We start from the raw sequence: 15437 nt of genomic DNA on the forward strand, positions 1-15437 counted from the left end.
GAGAATCCGAATAGACTTAAGCATGGCAACATGTGAGAAAGTTTCTTCATAATTTACTCCCTTAACCTGGGTATAACCCTTTGTCACAAGTCTAGCTTTAAAGGTGTGCACTTAACCATCTGCATTTCTTTTCCTCTTCTAGATCCATTTACATCTTATAGGTTTTACCCTACTAGGTTGAATTACAAGATCCCAGGCAAAACTGAAGTACATGACCCCACTTCCAAATCCATGTCTTTAACCCATTCATCTTTGTCTACATCATTCATTATCTACATCATTCATTGTCTAGTTATAGGTCAATGGGTCCTCAACGTTATTATCTAGTATGATGGCTTGGGCTTCTGTTAAAAACACATAGCGAGCAGGTTGGTTCATAACCCTTCTACTACGTCGAGGCATTCTTAACTCTTGAAATGGATGTTCTTGACTAGATTAACCAATTGTTGATGTACTAGCCTCTTCCATAACTCTTATTGAAATTTCAGTAATTTCATTAGAAAGCTCATTTAACACAATTTTACTGTGTGGCTTATGCTCACTGATGTGATCTTCTTAATAAAAATGTAACATTTATCGATACAAATACTTTATGTTCTCTAAGATCAGAAACGAAATCACATCTCGTTTTCTTGGGGTAGCCTACAAATAGGTTGGACGAGGTTTCAATTTCTTTGGATTTATCTCAAGCACATGTGTTGGACAACTCCAAATTCTGAAGTGTCGTAAATTACCTTTACGACCTTTCCATAATTCCAAAGAATTTTTAAAAACACTTTTGGATGGAACATTGTTCAAAGTATGTATTGCAGTCATCACTGCATAGCTCTAAAATGAGAGGTAACTGAGCATAACTCATCACAGACCAACAATGTCCAACAAGGTTCTATTTCTCCTTTCTGATACACCATTTTGTTGAGGTATACCAGGTACTGAGAGTCGAGAAGTGATTCCATGTTCTATCAAATAGTTTTGGAATCCCAATCCATATACTCTCCATCTCAATCTGATTGAAGTGTTTTAATGGTTTTACCTAATGGATTCTCAACCTTAACCTTATACTCTATGAACTTTTCAAGAGCTTTAGACTTGTATTGCATTAAGTAAAGATACCCATATCTTGAATAATCATCTATAAAAGAGATGAAATATTCATACCTTCCTTTTGCCTTAACATTCATCGGACTATAGAGGTTTACATGTACAAGTTCTAAGGGCACGTTGGCTCTATAACCTTTTCCAGTAAAAGGTATTTTTGTCATCTTGCCTTCGAGGCATGACTTATATATGGCAAAAAAAATTTCTTTTAACTTGCTTAGAAGTTCGCTCTTAATCAACCTCTTAATTCTATTGAGTGTGACCTAACCTTAGATACCAAAGATAGGCATTTTCTTTAGGAGAAATCTTTTGTTTTTTATTTTAAGTTGTTGTAGCTCTTAACATTTCAGTATTTAGAAGTGCTTTAGATGCTAATAGCCTTAGCACATACAAATTACTTTATAAAATTGTAGAACAAATATGAACCTCATCTTGATAAATAAACGTTTTATTTACATTAAATGAGATATGATAATTTTGTTTAAGCAAATATTTTACAGAAATTAAGTTTCTTTTTTCAAACCAGGAACTACATATACATTGTTCAATAATAAATAAGATTTTTTTAAAAGTAATTTGACGCTTCCCACTGCAACCGCTGAAATGTCTTGCCTAGTTCCAACCTGCATGGTTATCTTACCAGTCTTAAGTTGCCGCCAGCAACTAATTTCCTTGAAAATAATAACAAACGTGATTAATGGCCCTTGAATCAACTATCCAAGTTGAATCATCATTCTCCACTAAACAAGTTTCCAAAACTAGTAAATCATATTTATCTTGTTTAACCTTCTTTTTCTCTGTCAAGTATTTAAGGCAATTCATTTTTCCAGTGTCCTTCCTGATTGCAATGGAAACAATTTTCTTTTGTAGTCTTGGCCTTTTTCTTACTTGTGGGCTGCAGCCTGATTAGCTTTATTCCCTTCATCACCCTTCTCCTTCTTCCATTTCTTAATGTCAGAGGAAGAAGGCACAACCTTAGTTCCAGAGGTCAAACCTCTGTGAAAATTTTTAGAGGAAGTAGCAACATTTGCCTCCCTTTTTTTGTCCTTTGACTTTCATCAAAGACTCGTAAGTCTGTAGCTCATTTAGGAGGGTGGTAAGATTGTAATAAATTATGTTCATAACATTATTGCTAGAACAGTAGAAAACTATTTGGAAGAGATCCTAGAATAAAGCTAATTTGATTGGACTTGTCAATGACGACCCCATTCATTTCTACCACGTTGAAGTGGAACATCATATTGAGAACATATTCTAGCACCAAGGCCCCCTAGTTCCTACGGTATTGAAAACGAATTTTAGAGCATCATGCTTGATTTGTGTGGACGATTGTCCAAAAATCTCTCGCACCAGTCCATGATCTCGCATGTAGTAACCATGTTCTCATGTTTCTTAGCCAAGACATCGATTAAGGTAGTAAGAATATATGCTTTGGCCTTGTTGTTTTCCTTCATCCACCTTTCGTATGCATCCCAAATATTTCGAGATGCAATGAGAGTGGAGACTTGAGGACACTTCTATAGTAAGACAAACTCCAGGTCGTCAATGATTAGTACAGTGTTCGTCGTGTTTTTCCAGGTTGTATAATTATCATCAGTCAATTTGTCGGCACTAAGCAAGTTAATAGTAGCGCTAGTCATATTTGTTGAAAACAAACAAATTATTTATATTAGGAAGCGTATAACTTTTTAAATCCAATCAAGTTTAGCAAAATTTTAATATACCCTATGTGACATCTAATTTTGCAATGACGCTTCAATGATTTAGGAAAAAGCCACCGAAGGGTGCATATTCACCCCTTCACTGAATTGAGACACTCTCAACTAATTATTACACCATAATAATTCTTATTCCTATAATAATTAGTTACCATTGGTTTGACCAAGAAATTATTAACTAGTGTGACCCTCCATTTTAAATTATAGAGTTCTGCCTCAATGAGGCAACCGAAGAAAAAAAATCGGTTGGGGCAAAAATTAAAGCGACCCTATCCATTACTGGTGTTTGAGATTGATTCCATGCAAACATCTTCTGAAGGGGGGACAAAAATCGAGGTGCCACGAGACCGAGTATAAAATTTCACTTGCAAACCAATGAAAGTGGTCGTGGGATGTGTTAACACACATCTCTCTCCCACTTACTATAATAAATTTCTCCTTGATATTGACCTATGCAAACACCTTCCGAAGGGGGTCAAAAATCAAGGTGTCATTACGTGTTTTAAACCTAAGGTTTATTACTTAGGTAAATCTAGCTAATAATTTATCTAAGTCATTTGTTAATTTGTCCAATATAACACTTATATTAGATAGTTTAACAATATATTATCATTATTTATTAGACACTCTAATAAATGTTAATCTTCTATTTCATGCTTATAAAATATTTGACTAATTCACCTTCCAGGTCAATCCCCAGGTAGGAGTATTTCGTTACCGTCAGTGTAAATACCCAGTCCTAGACAAAACCATCCTTATACCAATGTCTGTTATAGGTAAATATTTTATAAATTTAATCTTTTATGCTTTCATTTTCAATACATTTAAAAAAAAAAAAAAGAAAAGATTAACCTGTTTCTAATCATATTAGAAATATTTTAACATAAGTCTAGTGAATTAATTTTAAACAATTTTAAAATAATTAAGATCTTATATTTGCATGAAACTCTTTGTTATAGATTTAATCTATCTCATTAAACATATATCACTTATATTTTAACGAATTATTAAAAACTATAACATGCACACTAATGATATTAGTTAAAAAATAATTATTATATTTGCGAAGTAATATCATGTTCAATGCATTTCTATTTTCATCATATAATATAACATTTATATTAAATATGATGTATCAATATATTTATCCCGATTAACTATATGGCATACTATATGCAATATATAATTAATATAATTAAACATACATCTCATGAATATTAAAAATATATTATAGCAATAATAGACCAAATATTGGCACCATAATAAAAACATTAAATTAAATTACATTATAATTTAAAAATAAAAATTACCTTCAACCGTTTGAAGAAAATAGTCACTTTTGTGCTTGAAGAAAATTGCCACATTCATGTTGAAAGAAAACTGCCACGACCCTTTCATGATGCACAACCAATGATGGACGATAGTTAATGACGGACAAAACATGACGGACGATAGAAATTTGTACAAATACCTCTCGGGTTTGCACTCCATAATCCATCTTTCACCTCTCTCTCTCTCTCTCTCTCTCTCTATATATATATATATATATATATATATATATATAACTTTTTCACAACAAACACTTCGTCACAAGTAACCTGGACTTACAAACTCGATTTCCCAAACACCGGGCATTTATGTTGATCAAATCAAAATAATAAGTTGTAAATTTAAGTGTCAATATTTGTAAACATCTATTACGCAATTATATGTATATATATATATATTTTGCTTTTCTCCAAATAAGAATACATGATGTGTGGGATCCTTATTTGGAAGAGAGAAGTAATTTTGTGAGAGGAGTTCTTGAGGAAGAAGATTGAGATTGCAAAGAGAATTATTCTCTTCTTGTGTGCTTGTTATGTGTTGGAGAGCATTTTTCAACGGATCTCTCTTTTCCTCCTTTTTACTTGTGATAGTGTAAAGATTGTTTAGAGGGGAAGTTATAACTTCCTTCCACTATCTCCAAATAATTCCCAATGGGAATTACTTTATTATTTAAATTAATGTATATTAAATCTAGTTTAACATATTGTTGAACAAATAATAATTAATTAGTTTGTAAATTAAATATCGTATATTTAATTTTATTTGAATCATATTCAAATAATATTCTCTCACATAACATATGGTATAATGTGAATCTCATATTAACTATAATCTATAATTTTAATATGAATCATGTTCATATTAATTATAACCTATAGTTTTAATATGAATCTTATTTATATTAATTTTAACCTATAGTTTTATATGAATCTCATTCATATAACTAATATTTGAATTTTATTCAAATATTTATCTCTTATATATATAATTAATTAATTAATTCTCATATTTAATTTGATCAATTCAAATTAATCTAAGATTATTCTTATTTTACTTTTAGTGAGCTAGCAAGGGGACCTTATGGACCTACAGATTAGAACCTCTAATGATATGAGACTAATTAATTAAACTCTTTAAATTAAATTAATCAATATTCGTTTACTACAAGTCGCACCACTAAAGACCCATAGCTGCAGTTTTTGTACTTAGATATATTTTTGTGTCCATGGATATAACCAACCAATAGCAAGTCGACCTTTCATGAATTGCTCATAACTACAATTGGATCAAATTACTGTTTTTCCCTTGTAGTTTTATCTAAATCCTTAAGTACCATCGATCTCTCCAATGAACAAATAGTTTATAGTTCAACTATAAACTAATCCCTCCCGGGCTAATGAGAGGGTGATTCCTTAATGTTCAAGACCCGAAATCAACTTTTAAGGGATAAATTCATCTACTTACCCTAAAGATGAGAAGTAATGAATTTATCTTGTGTAGTTATGTTCCCAGCTCCCTACTTAGACAAATCCTTAAAATGACAGGCTTATTGAATCGACAAATATGGTCACTTTCACCCATATAGATCAAAGAATCGCCCTCATAAATAAGAGTTCATAACTCACTCAAGATTAAGGCCGAGTCACATATGGTCATCCTATGAAATGTTAATCTCTTCCATTAATGATGTTAAAAAGAGAGACTAATCCTTTCACAGTCTGGTCTTATACAAACTCTTTATATAGAATACCTTCACTCGTATGTCTCCACATGAACGATTAGGATCAGATTGTTTATAATATTTTGCAATTTTTGTAACAATTACAAAATGAGTCGTATCCATAATGTCACCAGGATAAGACACCCAACCTTATCCATATCTTACAGACCACTTAGGTTATTACTTAAATATGATCTATCTGTATGTAACCAAATACATGTTTAAGTTATCTAAAATAATCTTAGATCTTAGTTTATTGAATTTTTAATACAATATAAATATTGAATAAAATAACACCATTTTTTTATCAAATAAATAATTTATAAACTACGAGAACCACAAGATTTAGGGCACATACCCCAACATTAGTAATTTTAAGAATTATACAAATTAGGAAAAAATTAATAAAGAGATCGAATCCCACAGTGGAAGTGGGTGATCACTTTGCTTTCAATTTTGTTTTGAAATTTTCAACATATAATAAAAAACACAACATGCATTCACAATGCAATAAAGGTTAAAAACATGAAATAAAAGTTAATTTTATAAAGAAGAAGAAAGAACTCACGTTTGAAGAATTTTTTCTTCAAAAATTTTTTTTACATCTTCTTCTTCCTTAGTGAACCAGTCTTTCACGAACAATATTGTGACGCCACCATAGGGTCTTCCCTGCTATTCTCTTGGCAATGACCAATTTACCGACTCTTGAAAGAGATAAAATGAAATTGAATTTTGGAAATCTTTTTATAGAGAACTCATTTCTCTGTTAAAAAAAAAAAACATTGAGAGAGAAGAGGAAGATGGGAGAAGATAGGATGAGATGGAAGGAGTTTTTTTTTTTACAATAACCAAATCTTCAAAAAGAAAAAAAAAAACTTCCTTTCCCTCCCTTTATTTAAAATATGAAGTGGAATTAAAACATAACTCTCATTTCCTATTATAAGTTAAAATTAAATAATATTTATTTAATTAAATAAACTAATTAATGAATCAACATTTTAATTAAATATCTCATATTTAATTAAATGTACATTTAAATTATATTCAAATGCACATCTATCTCATAGCTTATTGCTTAATATGAATCTCATTGATATTAAATTTTAACTTATAGTTTTAATATGAATCTAATTCATATTATTTCAATATTTCAAACATATTTAAATATATTAAATCTCCCTTTATTATAAAGTTTAATTTTGAATCTTATTCAAAATTAATTTTATATTATAATGTACCTATATACGTTATATTAATTGTATCATATACAAGTAATGTTATTCCCTTTAATAATTTGAACAATTCAAAATCTTCCAAAACTATTGGTTCTTGTTTATCCGTTGTGAGGTAGCAGACAGACCTAATGAACCTACAGATTAGAAGCTCCAATGATCTGAGATTAACTAATTAAAATCTTTAATTACATTAATCAACATTCATTAACTGTGGATCACTCCACTAAAAACTCACAGTTGCACTTTTTGCGTTGTAGAATATTTTGCGTCTATGGATTTAACTGTTACGAGTAAGTTGATCCTTCACAAGTTGTTCGTAATTACAGTTGGATCAAATTACCATTTTACCCATGTAATTACCTCTTACTCCTTAAGTACCACCGATCCCTCTAATGAACAAACTGTTTATGGTCCCACCATAAACGAAGTCCCTCTAGGGCCAGTGGGAGGGCAGGGTGCCCTTTGTTCAAAACCCGAAATCAACACTTAAGGGAACAATTCATCTACTTATCCTAAAGATGGGAAGGAGTGAATTTCATCTTATGTAACTATATTCCCAGCTCCCAACTCAAGCATGTCTCCAAAATGGTAGGTTTATTGAGTCGGCGACTCGGTTACTCTCACCTATACAAATCAAAGGACATTCTAGATAGGAGTCCATAACTCTCTTAGGATTGAGATCGAGTTACATGGTTATCCTATGAAATATTAATCTCTTCAGCCAACAGTGTTACAAATCTTTTTAGTCAATGATGTTACAAAGAGAGATTAAGTATTTTGCGGTCTGGTATTATATAATCTCATTGTATATGATACCTCCACTCTTATGTCTCCACATGAATGATTTGGATCACATTGTTTATAACACTTACAAAATATATCGTATCCATAGTGCTACCAGGATAAAACACTTAATCTTATCCATATACTATATATCCCTTAAGTTATTTCTTGAACGTGATCTACTTGTATGTTTACTACATATTGTTTCAAGTTCTCATGAAATAACCTTGGATTTTTCCCATAATAGATAACTCATTATTGCATATTTAAAATAATAAACTATTATATCAAATAATAAATTAACTATGAGGTTTTAGGGTATAAATCCCAACAATTAACTATTAAACACTTAAAAGTCATTTTGCTAAAAGTTGATTTCAAGTATTATCCTAAACCAACTTATTTTATAAATTCATTTTTAAAATCTATTTTGGTTGATTGCCAAACACTTGATTTTTTTTTCTTTTCAAAATGAATCATTTTTTAAATTAAACACTTGAAAAGGTATTCCAAACATACCCTAAATTTATTTGATATAATGTCATATGTTTCAAGTTTACTTTTAATTAAGAAAGATGAATGAAGCCTGAGATGGATGTGTAGGATCGTATGGCAACACTAGAGGGTGAATAAGATTGCTTCACAAATTAAAACTTTTTCTATAAATTTAAACTAAACTAATTCAATCTAAAATAAATAAATAAGCAATCAAAATTTAGCACAGTGAATTAAAGTAAAATACTAAGTATGCAATTTCATATGCAAATAATTAAGTGCATAAAATAAAAGAGTAGGAAGAAAGAGATGACACCAATAATTTCTATAGTGTGCCTTAAAAAAGTAATTGTTATAGTGATTCAAAATCCTCACTTCACTCCCAAAGACTCCTTTTTGGGTATTTTACTGCAAGGATTCTCTTAAGTGTGGGAACCAAACCAACTTATCATTCTTTTTACGAGTTCAAGAGTCAAACCACAATAGATCATTTTGCACATTTAGGATCCGACTGAAGGTCTGGAAAAATCTAACGAAAGCGTGAAAAAAGCATCTCATCTCTCAATTTATTGTACATAATACTACTTAAAATCAAAGATGCGTCAGAAACAAAGCGTGATAAACATTCATAAGATGCTATTCTCGTTCTTAACCCATGTCCACTATGAGCTCGAGGTTTCCTTCGTAACTCCCGGAACTTCTTCGTAGTGGCTCAGTTCCACGTTAGCAAGAATAGAGAAGAACAAAAGGGAGATAACACTTACCCTTGAAGTCAAAAGATCTTCACTTTCATCTCCGGTATTGCTCACAACAAACAATTACGAACTACCACGAACACCCAAGATGAACACCACCAACAAGTTTCCTCTATATTCTCGGAGGTTTAGAATTCACAAGAGTTTTGTGGGCTTTATACTTAATTTTGGAAATGGAAAGAAAGTAATTTTAGAGAGTAGTGTTGCAGAGAAATTCTTCTGAGGAGAAGAGACTGAGAACTCTCTGTGAAACAATCATGAATTTCACTATCTGCTCCTAACGTGAAATCAACTTTCAGTTGGTTATCAAAGAGTGGGGTGGAGGGAGTTACGATAAATCCCTCCCCGTTATTTAATATATATATATATATATATATATATATATATATGTATGTATATTATCTATTTGACATATATAACTAACCTTATGTTATATTGATAACTTGTAGAAATACAAGTTATTTTTGCTCTTAAGTTGGAACAACTAAGGTTTTTAATGATAGATTCTCCTACTTTTAGAAGAAAACGCATGGATTTATTCAAACGTTAGCAAACTCATGCAAAAGAAGTTTTATTACTAAATATCGCGGCACTAACGCATTGTATTGCAGGATTTCAACGCAAGGATTAACGCTAACACATTAGACAAGTGCCGCAGGAAAAGCTCTAACACATGAGCCATGTGTCGGAGGGAGTTCAACGCAGAGAAGATTCATTACTCTAGGCTGATTGTGTCACATCACCACTTGCAAGTATGGGAAACTGCACCAGGCGGCGTCTGAAACTCTTCCACGCAACAGGCGGTGTCTGAAAAGCTTCTGAGAGTCAGGCGGCTAATCAGGGCATGGACTTTAATGTTGCCCATTCACCAAGTGGACGTGACCAACGCCTATAAATAGATGAAGTCCCTCTAGAGTCAAGAAGTTCGGAAATTATCAAGATCCTTACTCTCTATATATTGTAGTCATAGTTTTAGTTCTTAGAAGTTTTGCTGTGGTGCCAGATGATCAGAAGGGTTGAGAACCACCACCACCGTCGGTCAGGGAGCGGAGGAAGCCACTCTTGAGAAAGACACTTCATCCAATTCCTATACAAGGGATTGTACACAATAAGATTGAGCCAAAGAAATACAAGAGATTGTATTCTTTGGCTTGACTCAGTTTTCTTCATCTCATTTATCGCTTTCACTTTATTTGATTAAATATTGCTTTTGTAAAGACTCTCTGTTTCTTTATAAAATTCGTATATTTGATCCATCATACTTGCCATTGTTTATTTCTTGTTTATGTTGAACGCATTAATACTTTATGCCAAACTTCATTCCAACGCTCAAGCCAAATTGACAAATTGGTAAAAAGCATCTTTAACTTAGATTGTTCGAAAGAATAACTAAGCTGCATCAAGTAGGACGCCTAGTACAGCTAGAGATAGACTTACTGGTGTCTATTATATTCTGTGTTAGACGTATGCATCCTAGAGATAGGTTTTGTATGTTATTCGCATTGAGAAATGTTGAATGAAGTCTAACGCATAAACAAAAGATAAGCAAATCACTCCATCTCATCCACATCACATCCTGGTTTGTGTACATTCATCTTAGACCGATGCGTCCACTTACATTTAACTCCATTCTCACATGATCCATCACTAACTACTCAACTCTTTTGCATCTCTTGCACAGGCACATCAATTTAGTGTAAATAACACATTTCTCACATTTATTTAGAAAAAACCCCTACAGTAGATACAACGCAAGTTCTGCGTTTAGTTAACTGAATCTCTGAGTTCGACCCTGGACTTACCAGGAACCTAAATTAGATTTATACTTGGGTCTGGTTTAGGAAAACTTGAACGTCATTAGGAGTTGTGTGCATTTTGTTGCATATATCTGACGCCCCAACGTGTTACAATTACTTAAACGCATCAAAGCATAAACACACCACTTATACTTAGAACTTATTCTTCCAATTTATTTTATACAAAATACTCCTAGAGCGAATCACCATAGCAACGAACAAGTTTTTGGCGCCGTTTCGGCGAATAGCAGCACGCGTCCCATGAGGGAGTACGAGTCCTCTGTACTGTATGATTTCTCTCCAGGAATCATATACTCAACGCCGAATGGAACTAGGTTCGAGATGAAATCTGTTATGCTTCAAATGTTCTAGTCTGCTGGACAATTTGGGGGTGGTCGTGGTGAAGATCCTCACGCCCACATGAAGCGTTTCCTGAAAACGTGTAATTCATTTGTGATTCCTGGAATCACCCCAAAGGCGATCAGGCTGTCCTTGTTTCCCTATTCTTTGTGTGATGATGCAAAACAATGGGTGAGCTCACTTGAGCCTAGTGAAATCACCACCTGGGAGAAGTTGGTAGAAAAATTTATGCAAAAATACTTCCCACCTACCACCAACACGAGGAGGCGTTGAGAGATTATGAACTTTGAACAAGAAGATGTGAGACCTTAAGCGCCGCATGGGAGCGTTTTAAGGGCTTGGTCAAGAATTGCCCGAACCATGGACTATCTCTAACTATCCAATGGAGACGTTTTATGGAGGACTGAATAGAGCATCGCAGATAGCAGCAGACGCAGCAACAGCTGGTGGACTTATGGACAAATCTTACAATGAGGTTAAAGAGATACTAGACTGCATTGCTAAACACAATATGGAATGGGTGGATGATACGTATGATGGAAGAGCTGATAGAAAGAAGAGATCTCAGAATGTTAATTCTATCGATTCCAATGCAATAGCCTCACTTTCTACTCAAGTGGCTACGATAACCAGCCTTTTGCAGAACATAACGCTGGGAAACACATCAAATCAGCAGAAGGTGAATCAGATAGAGGCGTTTGGGCAGCCCATGGTTAGCTGTGTGGGTTGTAGAGATCCTCACTCTTATGCTGAATGTCCACAAGACCCCCAGTCAGTATGTTTTATCAAAAATAACCCATTCTCTAATACATATAATCCTGGATGGAGAAACCATCCGAATTTTTCTTGGACAGAAGGAAATCATCAGGAGCACCACCCAAGGGCGAACCATCACCAAAGGAATGCACCGCCGGCTGCATTACAACAAACGCATCAGCAACATCAACAACCCTTTAATAGAGGAGGACAGGCGTCGAGCTCAGGATCTCCGCTTGAGAACCTATTGAAGGAGTACATAGCCCAGAATGATGCGTTGCTGAAAAGCCAGGCATCATCTATCAGAAACCTGGAAATCCAGGTAGGGCAGATAACGAGCGAGTTGAAAAACAGGCAGCCTGGAGTTCTACCTAGCAATACTGAAACACCTGGGAACAATAATGGAAATGAGCAATGTCACGCGGTGACGTTGCGAAGTGGAAGAGCTCTTGAAGAAAGAAGAATGAATCAAAGAAATAGCAGTCCTTTGAAAGAATGCATCACACGTTCAATGAATTAGGAAGAAAGAACGCCCGAGACTACAAGCCATTCAGAACCCAGTATGTCTAACGCGGGAAAGCCTGAAGTGACTTTGAACGCATCATTTTCTAGACGTCTGATGAAAAAGAATGATGAACAACAATTCAAGCGATTTCTTGAGCTCCTAAAGCAGCTGCATATCAACATTCCACTTGTAGAGACTTTGGAGTAGATGCCAACATATGTCAAATTTTTTAAGGATATTTTGACGAAGAAGAGAAGAGTCAATGAGAAGGAAGTAATAGCACTAACGCAGGAGTGTAACGCATTAGTAAGCAACAGTCTACCAAAGAAGCAGAAGGACCCTGGGAGTTTCACAGTTCCTTGTTCGATAGAAGGATTGGATGTGGGTCATGTGTTGTGCGATCTAGAAGCCAGCATTAATCTCATGCCACTTTCAATTTTTAAGAAATTGGGGATTGGCGAAACACAACCTACTTCTGTTACTCTTCAGCTCGCTGACAGAACAATTAAGTACCCAGAAGGGAAGATTGAAGACGTTTTGGTGAAGGTTGATAATCTCATATTCCCAGCAGACTTTATTATCTTGGACTATGAAGTAGATAGGGAGGTACCAATTATCCTTGGATGCCCCTTCTTAGCTACTGGGAAAGGTTTAATTGACGTGCATAAAGGCGAATTAACTATGCGCGTGGACAATGAAGAGGTGAGGTTTAATGTGCTCAACGCATTAAAGTTCCCAGATAGTGAAGATTGTCAACTCAATAGTATTGAGTTGCCTGAAGAAGAGACTCATGTATGTGAGGTCCTCCATTGGAGGAAAACTCGAAAGAATCAGAGACACCAAGTCTGAGTGAGCGGTGGACAAAACCAATGTGTCCATCACTTGAAGAACCACCAGAACTCGAGTTGAAACAGTTATCTGGACACTTGAAATATGCATTCCTTGGAACCAACAACACTTTACCTATGATCCTTTCCGCAAATCTTACAGAGCCTAATGAGCAATCTCTCTTGTAGATGCTGAAAAAGTACAAGCGTGCAATAGGCTAGACGCTTGCAGATATCCATGGCATTAGTCCATCTTATTGCATGTATAAAGCGAAGTCGGGGTCAATCGAGCCTCAAAGAAGGCTGAACCCCATAATGAAAGAAGTGGTCAAGAAAGAAATTTTAAAATGGTTAGATGCGGGAGTTATTTATCGTATATCCAACCGTAGCTGGGTAAGTTCAGTCCAATGCGTTCCCAAGAAAGGGGGAACGACCGTGATAGTCAACAGCAATAATGAACTCATACCCTCGAGGACTATCACAAGCTGGCGCATCTGTATGGATTACAGAAAACTCAACGCAACAATTAAGAAAAACCACTTCCCCCGTCCTTCCATCGATCAAATGCTTGACAGACTTGCGAGCAAAGAATTTTATTGCTTTCTCGATAGATACTCTGGTTACAACCAGATTCTGATAGATTCGAAAGATCAGGAGAAGACTACGTTTACTTGTCCTTTTGGAACATTTGCATTCAGACGCATGCCCTTTGGGCTGTGTAACGCACCTGGGACATTTCAAAGATGTATGATTTCTATCTTCTCTGACTTCCTAGAAAAGACCGTTGAAGTCTTCATGGACGACTTTTCAGTCTTTGGAGACTCATTCCAGTCATGCCTAGATAATTTGGAGGTCGTCCTCGCTCGATGCGAGGAAACAAACTTGGTGTTGAATTGGGAGAAATGTCACTTCATGGTGACTGAAGGAATTGTCTTAGGTCACAAAGTATCTAAGGCTGACTTGGAAGTAGATGAAGCCAAAATAGATGTCATAGCAAAACTTCCACCACCATCAAATGTTAAAACTTTACGAAGTTTTCTAGGGCATGTCGTGTTCTATAGACGGTTCGTTAGAGGATTTTCTCAGATTGTGCGACCTCTGAGCGCATTACTAGAGGCGAATCTACCCTATGACTTTAATGAAGACTGCACTGACGCATTTGAAACCTTGAAGTATGTGTTGACGACAGCTCCAGTACTGATAGCATCGGACTGGACGCATCGCTTTATTCTCATGTGCGACGCGAGTGATGTGGCAGTAGGAACAATGTTAGGGCAGAAAAAGGGTAATTTGATACATCCCATCTCTTACGCGTCCAAAACATTAAATGACTCTCAGGAACACTACACCACTATTGAAAAAGAAATGTTGGCTGTAGTGTTTGGCATTGAAAAGTTTCGATCTTACTTAGTTGGTGCGTCAGCCATCATATACACTAAGCACTCAGCCATAAAATTCCTGATGAGCAAAAAAGACGCGAAGCCAAGGTTGATAAGATGGGTGCTGCTACTACAGGAGTTTGATATTGATATCCAGGACAGAAAGGGAACATAAAATCAGGTGGCTGACCACCAGTCCAGGCTAGAGAATGAAGAAATGCAAGCCTAAGAAGGTGAAATCAAGGACGCATTTCCTGATGAAAGCCTGTTTAGAGTTGAAGGCAGGGAACCTTGGTATGTAGACATAGTCAATTATTTAACCACCAAGCAATTCCCCGGGAACTTTAACTCTCAGCAAAAGAAGCGGTTAATTCATGTCAGCAAGTTTTATTTTTGGGATGAACCATTTCTATATAAACAAGGCCCTGACTCCATAATGCGTCGATGCTTTCCGGAGGAGGAGACACAACGCATCTTAGCTGACTGTCATGACTCCCCTTACGGAGGGCACTTCGGTAGGCAAAGAACTGCAGCGAAGGTCCTTTAAAGCGGATACTTTTAGCCCACCCTCTTTAAAGATGCGAGGGAGTTTGTTTGAAAATGTGACCCCTGTCAACGCACCGGGAATATTTCTTCAAGGGACGCAATGCCCTTGAACAATATTCTCGAAGTTGAGCTGTT

The 15437-nt window shown here is 35.1% G+C and overlaps 1 protein-coding gene, 1 non-coding gene and 1 pseudogene across 3 annotated transcripts in view; 1 reads left to right on the plus strand and 2 right to left on the minus strand.

Moving 5' to 3' along the window:
• Positions 1 to 2738, minus strand: part of LOC150033746 (protein GIGANTEA-like) — an 8459-nt pseudogene extending 5721 nt beyond the window's left edge. The window contains exons 1-2 of the transcript XR_016531701.1: positions 2632 to 2738; positions 1987 to 2094 (exon numbers count right to left, since the gene is read on the minus strand). The product of XR_016531701.1 is annotated as a protein GIGANTEA-like (transcript). The remainder of the gene's footprint in view (positions 1 to 1986; positions 2095 to 2631) is intronic.
• Positions 2739 to 11553: 8815 nt separating this feature from the next.
• Positions 11554 to 11656, minus strand: LOC150033747 (small nucleolar RNA R71). Its single transcript, XR_016532567.1, has one exon. It is a non-coding gene; the product is annotated as a small nucleolar RNA R71 (small nucleolar RNA).
• Positions 11657 to 12757: 1101 nt separating this feature from the next.
• On the plus strand, positions 12758 to 13399 carry LOC150033748 (uncharacterized). The gene has a single exon (XM_090317053.1). It carries the CDS (start codon positions 12758 to 12760, stop codon positions 13397 to 13399), a length of 642 nt encoding a protein of 213 aa, XP_090173179.1.
• Positions 13400 to 15437: the final 2038 nt, after the last annotated feature.

Source organism: Benincasa hispida, chromosome 9 (genome assembly GCF_027475165.1).
Source record: "Benincasa hispida cultivar pf3 chromosome 9, pf3_genome.v1.1, whole genome shotgun sequence".
Taxonomy (NCBI): Eukaryota; Viridiplantae; Streptophyta; class Magnoliopsida; order Cucurbitales; family Cucurbitaceae; genus Benincasa; species Benincasa hispida.

Excerpts from the sequence above, each read along its gene's own strand:
- LOC150033748 (XM_090317053.1), top strand. The coding sequence starts at position 12,758 with ATGCCAACATATGTCAAATTTTTTAAGGATATTTTGACGAAGAAGAGA.